A 10,158-nucleotide genomic window follows, 5' to 3' on the forward strand; every position below is an offset into this window, starting at 1 on the left:
TACTATTAATATTATTACTATTGATATTATTACTATTGATATTATTATTATTTATATTATTACCATTTATATTATTATTATTTATATTATTACCATTTATATTATTATTCACATTATTATTCACATTATTATTTACATTATTATACATATTATTAAACATATTTATATTATTTTCAATATTGTTCATATCTACATTTATTAGTTCACCGAATTTTTCCATATTACTGTTAGGTAAGAGAAAATTATTTTCTTGAGGAATATTTTTTAAATTATCATTGCTTTCACTTCTATTGAATTGATAATTATTTTGATTACAAGTCCACATAACGTTTTCCACAATTTCCGAGTCTGCTAACTTATTATTATTATTATTATTATTATATATATTATTTGGTGTTACAATATAATTATTATTAAATATAACATTTTCATTTCTTTTTGTTCTTGGTAATAATTGATTATAAAATGGTTTTTTTTTTTTGATATTGTTGTAATATGTAACCGTATTATTATTTAATTCATTTAAGATATCGTCATTATGTTGATATGAATGTAATATATAATTATCATATTCTATCATATTATTATAATAATTATTAGAAAGATACATTAACCTTTTTAGTATGTCATCAGTTCTATTTATATTATATATAATATCATTTACATCTTCATTCGAACATATACTTATATCATCTGCAATATCATTATGAGTCATTAAATTTGGTTCTTTATAATTATCTTTATTTTTAAATTGCTTATTAATTCTATTAAAACAATTATTATTACTTAATAATTCTTCTAACACATTCTTATTTTCAGTAAAATTATTATTATTATTATTATTATTATTACTATTATTATTGAGGTTATTATTATGGTTGTTGCTGTTTCCTTTCCATTTATTATCATATGAAATATTTGGTATATCCATTTGATGAGTTGAATTATCTAATTTTAAAAGATTATGTAATAATTTATCATTTATAGTTAAGATGTTATCCGTTTTTTTTAAATTCATCATTTGGTTGTATACATCTTCTAGTTCATATTTTATATTATCTAATATATTGAATGGATTTTCTTCATAAATATAATTATGTATATCTGATTTTATATTATTCCATTTATTAAACAAAGAATCATATTCAAAATTATTATATGCTATAATTTGATTGTTATTAATATGTATTTGTTTATTTGTGCTAATATTGTTACTTAATTGTTTATCAATATTTATATGATCTATATCATTTGTTTTTTCATTTATTTTTTCATTTGTTTTTTCATTTATTTTTTCATTTATTTTTTCATTTATTTTTTCATTTATTTTTTCATTTGTTTTTTCATTTGTATTTTTAAAATTTTCTTCGTCTTCAATAATATTTATACTATTTTCATCATCACATGATATTATATTATCACTAATACTTTCAAAGGTCCGCAAATTACTTGTTTGTATAGGATTGATAGGATGTATATTATACATTTTTTCATTTATATTATGATGACCTTGTAAAATATTCTGTACGTTTTTTTTGTTCATTATTATTTTATTAATATTATTAATAGATGTGATAATATATTCAAGTTTCTTATTTATTTGAATCAACATATTTGTATCCATATTATTTATAATACGATCATCATTATTACGAGAATTTAATGAAATGATCATTTTTTCATCTGTTGTAGGTAATGTATTACTAATAATAGGTTTATTTAATTGTATTTGTGAGTTTGAATCATTTTGGTTAGTGTCTAAATTTGTTTTTTTTAAATTATATAATCTTTGATTATAACTTTCTTCATGTTTATCATCATATTTAATATTTTTTTTTTCATTTTCATTATGATCATATAAATTTAAATAATCATTACTTTCATTTATATTCTTCTGGATTTTATTTGGTTTCCTAATATTCATATCATTGTTTATTTGTAACAATATATTAGAAAAATTATATATTATTTTTTGATATACCATATATATTGTTAAATGAAGTTTATGTAATTGTGATGCACATTTCTTACTCATAAAAAACCATATTTCGAATGGTGGATATATAGGTGGTTGGGGTAATAGGACTGATAATAATTGTCTTATATATGAATATTTTTCATTATTCGAGGTATATATATTTTTTTTTGTTTTATCAAGTTTTTTATTTTTTGAAAATATTTCTTTTGCTAATATCAATATTAAATTTCGATTTCTTAAAAGCTTATTATATAATAATCTTAATGATTCAATATAATAATTCAAATAAGAAAAATAATTATTTATATTAGGTATATTATTAAAGAATCTATTCGATATATTTCTTTTTATATTATATAATATTAATTGATTATTTATATTATTTCTTTTTAAATAATCTTTATAAATTACAGAAGTTCTAATATCATCGTCATGCTCATTATCATTATATATTTCATTATTCAAATTATTTAGTAATGATTGTAAATAAATACTATATAACATCTTCTTATTCAACATATCATCATATTTATTATTATTACTATTATTATTATTATTATTATTACTATTACTATTAATGTTATTTTTTTTATTATCTTTAAATAAACTAAGTTCATATGAGTTACTTCTATTTGTATATTTGCTTTTATTACTTATGCAATTATTATTATACAACGAATTTGGAAAATTAACATCCCAAGGAGAATTATAATTATTATCATAATTATTATCATAATTATTATCATTATTATTATCATAATTATTATCATAATTATTATCATTATTATTATCATTATTATTATCATAATTATTATCATTATTATTATCATAATTATTATCATGATTTATTTTGTTATCAACATTCATTATATTTTCTCTATTCATTTTATTATCACCATTTATTATATTTTCTCTATTCATTTTATTATCACCATTCATTATATTTTCTCCATTCATTTTATTATCACCATTCATTATATTTTCTCTATTCATTTTATTATCACCATTTATTATATTTTCTCCATTCATTTTATTATCACCATTTATTATATTTTCTCCATTCATTATATTTTCTCCATTCATTTTATTATCACCATTCATTATATTTTCTCCATTCATTTTATTATCCATATGAACAGGTCCCATCATATTGCTATTATAACAATCTGTTTTATATTTTTCCAAATTCATATTAGATTTTTCTTTATTTAATGCAGATATATTAATATTCATATCATATATTTCCTCTATATTTTCTTTTTTATCACCTACAATGTTTATATTATTATATATAGGATGTTTATAATTTAATATGCCCATATTATTGGAATCTATCATATTATTATAATATAATTTTTTGTCCTCTATAAAATGAGATTCTTGATTATTAATAAATGTATTGTTTTGTACAACGGGTATATTTTTACAACTTGATAAATTATTCTCATTGTGTATATTTTTTACATGTTCATCATTATTATAATTTAAAAACATTTGATTCAGTAAAGGGGTTGCATTGTATTGTGTGTTCATATTACTGTTTATCACATTATTATATAATCCTGTATTTATATTTTCATTATAATTATTAAGAAAAGGTATATTTATATTTTGTGCAGTATCTATATTATTATAAATATTATGATGATGATAATTATTTTGATAATGATTATTATTAATATTATTATTATAATAATAATTATTATTATGATATAATTTTTTTATTGAATAATTATCATGCATTGGCTTATTATAATTATTAAAGTTTTGAAAATTACAATTTGAGTCAGTGTACGTATTATATGGAGATATAATATCTTCATAATTGTTATTATATATATTACAATTATTATTACTATATGTTACCATATCATAATTGTTTTTATTATGATAATTCATAACATTTTTGTAAATGGTTGGTTTATTATATGACTCTGAATGTATGTTATTTACACAATTAACATTATTTATATTATTTATAATGTCATTATTATTTATATTATCAAACATATTATCATGTATAATATAATTATTATACTTATTATTTTCCCCCACATTATTCTTCAGAAATGAATTTACACTACAATTATTATTATCAGGATATTCATTATGATGATATATATTATTAAAGTTTGAGGGATTTAATAGGTTTTCATTGTTATCTTTCATATAATAATTCATCATATCATGCTTATTTACATATAAATTATTACTATAATTATTATTATTATTATTATTGTTGCTGTTGTTCTTATTACTTATTTCATAATTTTTATCATTATATAAGTACTGATCTTTTGGAAGAAGTTCATTTGTACTTCTTTTATTTATATGTAAATTATAAGATTCGTTATTACATGGTATTATATTATTATCACATGGTATTATGTCATTTTCTTTTTTATAAGAACCTGGAAAAAAAGGATTATTTTGTTCATTTTGTTCATTTTGTTCATATTGATCATTTTGTTCATTTTGATCATTTGGTTCACTTTGTTCACTTTGTTCATTTTGTTCATTTTGTTCGTCATATATATTGACATTTTCATTTTCGTACATTTTAATTCGATCATTTTTTTTTTCTTTACAAGTAATATCTACATCTTCATAAGTGAATGGAAAATTATTATATATTTGTGTTAATCCATTTTTAACACTTATTAAATTAGAGTTATTACTATTTTGTAGATTTTCTGTGTTATTTATCAAAGACATTTCATGAACATAATTATTATTTGTATAATCTACATTTTCATGTTGATTATTAATGTATTCATTTCTATGACATGGAATATTATCATATTCATCTTGATAAAATTCTTTACTATTTGTACTGTTGAATTCACTTTTATTTTGCATTATTATATTATTTAAAACTTTTTGGATATTTTATATTTCGTCTATCTTTTTAAGGAAAAGCATAAATATAATTCAGAGATGTAATCATCAACTGAATTTTTTATTTTATTTCTTTTGATATATAATATCATATGAATAACAAGATAAAAATAAAAATATGATAGTAAGAATTTATATTATGTACACAAATAAATAAAAAATAAAAAAAAAAAAAAAAATATATAAATAAATATATATATATATATATATATATATATATTAGTTAAAAGTTTAAGAAATATTTTGAGGTTTTTTCATTAATTTATTTGGTATATTATATGGGAACATTTCTCTCTTTTATTTTTAAAATAAATTATTTCTATGTATAATTTTATTAACATCAAAAAAAAAAAAAAAAAAAAAAAAAAAAATATTTATATATATATATATATATATATATATTATATTTAATATAATTAAGGTTTAATTATTTATAGTATAAAATAAAATAAATCTTGTTTATTATTTTAAGCTCTTGATAAAATAAAAAAATATAATATACTTATATAATATATGACATATTTATAACCTACTAATATATTTTTATATTTAATTTTTTTAAGATTCATTAAACTGTCGTTTTCTATATTTCCCTTTTAATTAAAAAATAACAACAAAAATATAAAAAATGTGTGAAGGAAAATAAAAATATACTGTAAATATGGATGAAGAAAAAATTGAAATGGCTATTATTATAGGAATATTATAATAAATATATATATATAATATATATATATATATATATATATATATAATTATATATATAATATATTTCATATGTATAATATATTTTGAATAGGCTAATACAGCAGATTATTTTTAAAAAAAAAAAAAAAAAAAATTTAGCCTTTATATTTTACCTTAGTTCTCAAAAAAAATAAAAAAAAAAAATGAAATTTTTATAAAATTCATTTTTTCCTTTTTAATATTTAATCAAAATCAAAAAAGGAAAAAACAAACAAAAAATTTAACATAAATATATATATATATATAGTACATATATATATTCATATTTTTTTGTTCGAGACCTATAATATAATTATATATATAATAAGGACAAATTTTCTTTTTTTCTTTTTTTTTTGTTGTAAAGAAAACATTTTAAAAGAAAAGAAAATAAGATTTTTAAGGATGTAAAAAAAAAGAAAATATGGAAAAATATAATTTTTTATTGTTCGAATAAATTTCCTTCATATATTATATATAAATATATATATATATATATATATATATATATTTTTGTGCATGTAAATTTTATGAGGGCAATGAAATAAGGATCTTCAATATTTTTTTTTTTTTTTTTTTATAATATCTTTATAAATAAATAAAATAATATATTTCTACAAATCATATAATATTCATAAGGTACATATGTTTCGTACGTAATTTTTTTTTTTTTTTCTTTATAAAATATATAATGAATTAAAAATATTATATATATATATTAAATATATATATTATAATATATATTTATTTATACCCATGCATATTTTAAGGGCTCCAAAATTGTAAATACATGGACATTAAAAATAATTTTATTTGAATAAAAAAATAAATATAAAAACTTATATTTATTATAAACCTAGATTATACTTAAGGATAATGATTGTATTATATTATATTATATTATATTATATTATATTTTTATTTATATATATATAATATTATGTATTTTTTGCTTTTCTTTTTTAAAAAAAAAATGAGTCGATTTAATTAAATTTTTCTATCATTTTTATGGTTATATGTACTTTAATTATAAATATATAGTTTATATATATAATATATATCATATAATATGAGCCAAAAAAAAAAAAAAAAATTAATAATAATAATAAAATACAAGATTATTGATTAAATAATGCACTAATATTTTATTTTTATTTACTATTTATTTTTATTTCCTTAATTATAAAAAATAAATATTAAAAAATATAAAAATATTATATGAATTAAAGTTATATTAACAATAATAAATATACATATATTTTAACTACATACATAAATACGTGCTACCAAAGATTGATATATAAATCATACATGAATAATAAATAAATAATACAATGAATTACTACCACATCATAATACAATAAATACTAAAACAAACATACATAATAATATACATACTGCATACATATATAATATCATATTATTTTTTTTATTATTAAATATACAACTTGAATAAAATAAATAAAATTATATATATATATATATATAATAGCATTTATATTATATATATAAATATATAATATAATATATTAATATATAAAGAATATACAAGATATATAATAATGAATTATATATAATAATAAGATACAAAAATAAAATAATAAATTATTATTAGATTATAAAATATATTATATTTCATATGCTCTAGTAGTATATAGTATTTCTTTTTATTTTATATAACATTTCAATATGTATATTTATTCAAAAAAATATATTTATAATATATATTTTTTTTTATTTTATTGTTATCTTTTTTTTTTTTTTTTATGATAATTTTTTTTTTTTTCATTAATAATATACTTATTTAATTATAAAGTTTTTAGCATATAAAAAAAAAAAATAAAAATATTAATATATATATATATATATATATATTTATATTAAAATATAATATAATATAATATAATATAATAAAAAGAAATAAAATTTAAAACCAAATTATCAAAATATATAAATGCTTTTATATCTTTTAAAAAAAGAAAAAAATAAGGATTTATATAATAATATTTATTATTATTTTATTTTATTTTTCTTCAATTCTTATTTATAATTTGATTTAATTTTTCTGTTCTAATTTTAATTGTACATATATACATATATATATATTTGTATTTTTTTTACTGTTGAATTTCCTTTTATAATAAAAAAAAAACCTTAGAGTCCTGATTTGTTCCCATTTATTTAATCATGACTTTGATTGAAAACTTAAACTCTGATAAAACATTCCTGGAAAATAATCAATATACGGATGAAGGTGCTAAAAACTTTACACACATATGAAAATATAAATATGATTATATACATGTTGTATGTATTAATGCGATGATTATATTTTTGTATGTAAATAAATAAAACCTTCACACCATTATTCATAACTTTATTTTTATATTATTTTTTAGGTGTAAAGGTTTACGAGTTCATTTTTGGAGAGTAATATTATAAGAAAAAAAAAAAAAAAAAAATACATACATATAAATATATATATATATATATTTATGTATATAATATAATTAATAATGTGCACCTATTTTTTTTTTTTTTATTTAATATATATATATATATGTGTGAATATAATATTTTGTGTTTAATTTTTATGAACAGAAATTATATATCATCCGGAGGTTTGGAAGCTACCAAAAAAATCTTGAGCGATATTGAACTTAATGAAAATTCGAAAGTTTTAGGTAAAAAAAAAAAAAGAAATATAAATAAGCAATAAGCAATAATATATAAATATTAATATATATATATATATATATATTATGTATATATTTGTGTTTTGTTTATATAGATATCGGATCTGGTTTAGGAGGTGGCTGTATGTATATCAATGAGAAATACGGAGCACATACGCACGGTATAGATATATGTTCTAATATTGTAAATATGGCTAATGAAAGAGTTAGTGGAAATAACAAAATTATTTTCGAAGCTAATGATATATTAACAAAAGAATTTCCTGAGAATAATTTTGATTTAATTTATAGTAGAGATGCAATATTACATTTATCTCTTGAAAATAAAAAGAAATTATTCCAGAAATGTTACAAGTGGTTAAAACCAACAGGTACCTTATTAATTACTGATTATTGTGCAGCGGAAAAAGAAAATTGGGATGATGAATTTAAAGAATATGTTAAACAAAGGAAATATACCCTAATAACTGTGGAAGAATATGCTGATACTATTGCTGCTTGCAATTTTAAAAATGTTGTATCAAAAGATTTAAGTGATTATTGGAATCAATTATTAGATGTTGAACATAAATATTTACATGAAAATAAAGAAGAATTTTTAAAATTGTTTTCAGAAAATAAATTTATTAGTCTTGATGAAGGCTGGTCAAGAAAAATTAAGGATAGCAAAAGGAAAATGCAAAGATGGGGTTATTTTAAGGCCACCAAAAATTAAAAACAAAAAAATATATGTCCATATATAGTCAAAGAAATATATATGAACATATATGTATAAATATATATAATATATATATATATATATATATATATATATATATATATATATATATATAATTATTATTATTAAATACACACACATACCTCCATGTTAGTATATATTTACTGTATCCCGATGCATAATATGCGGTTGTATTATACACGTATTAAATAAATACACACACAAGCATATATTTTTAGTAGTTCAATTTTTATGTAATTCATTTTTATGTAGTATATGTTTAAGTATATTATGCATACATTTGTAGGTGCATAAAATCGTACAATACGTATGTTTGTGTATAGATATAATTTAATTCATCATAAAAAAAAAAAAAAAATAAAGAATTAGATTATATTTTTATTAAGATAAATGAAATATATTTTATATTATTCAAATTAAAAGAGTAAAATTCAGTAATATATATATATATATATATATATTTATTTATTTATTTATAACGTAAAAGTAGTAAATTATATATATATTTTTTAGTTGTGAGAATTGTACATATTTTCCTTTTACCTCTCATAACTATATATTATGTATAATCTTAATATTTATATAATTGTACTTTGTTTATAAATCCATTTTACTCTTTCATATAATTAATAAGGAGTTTTATTCATTTATTTATTATTCATAAAAGAAAAAAAAAAATAAAATGCATTTTATTATTTTTTTTTTTATTTTAATTATAATTAAACTTCTTATTAATTAAAAACAAATCAAATAAATTATAAATAGAAAAATATATAAATAATAAATATGAAACATACATATATTTATATATATATATATATATATATATATATCAAAAAGATCGATTTTATATAGTATAATTTGATTTAAAATTGTCACTTCCATATTGTATTATTAATCTTCAAAATATTACATATCGAAATATATGATTCACATTTGTTTTATATATATTTTTATATATATAGAAAAAAAGAAAAAAGTCAATAAATTATCGTAGACAAAAAATAAGCGTTTAATATGATAATCAAAAAAAATTATGAACATTTTTTTTTTTCATCTTTATTATTAAATGAGCATAAGTTTCATTAAAAAAAAAAAAAAAAAAAAAAAAAAAAAAAAAA

General features: G+C 16.4%; 2 protein-coding genes across 2 annotated transcripts in view; one reads left to right on the plus strand and one right to left on the minus strand.

The window, feature by feature from the left end:
• PRSY57_1341900 (transcription factor with AP2 domain(s)) overlaps nucleotides 1-4,837 on the minus strand; it is a gene marked incomplete at both ends in the record, with an annotated part of 11,325 nt that extends 6,488 nt beyond the window's left edge. Inside the window, one exon of the mRNA XM_012909343.2 lies at nucleotides 1-4,837. This exon is cut by the window's left edge and continues 6,488 nt beyond it. Within this exon, the coding sequence (XP_012764797.2) occupies nucleotides 1-4,837 (4,837 nt within the window).
• Nucleotides 4,838-7,789: 2,952 nt separating this feature from the next.
• Nucleotides 7,790-9,013, plus strand: PRSY57_1342000 (phosphoethanolamine N-methyltransferase; the record flags this gene model as incomplete). Its single annotated transcript, XM_012909344.2, has 4 exons — nucleotides 7,790-7,856; nucleotides 8,002-8,032; nucleotides 8,204-8,286; nucleotides 8,394-9,013. The coding sequence occupies 4 exons, from the start codon at nucleotides 7,790-7,792 to the stop codon at nucleotides 9,011-9,013; spliced, it is 801 nt and encodes a 266-aa protein (XP_012764798.2).
• Between the last annotated feature and the right edge of the window lie 1,145 nt (nucleotides 9,014-10,158).

This window comes from Plasmodium reichenowi, chromosome 13 (assembly GCF_001601855.1).
Source record: "Plasmodium reichenowi strain SY57 chromosome 13, whole genome shotgun sequence".
Taxonomy (NCBI): domain Eukaryota; phylum Apicomplexa; class Aconoidasida; order Haemosporida; family Plasmodiidae; genus Plasmodium; species Plasmodium reichenowi.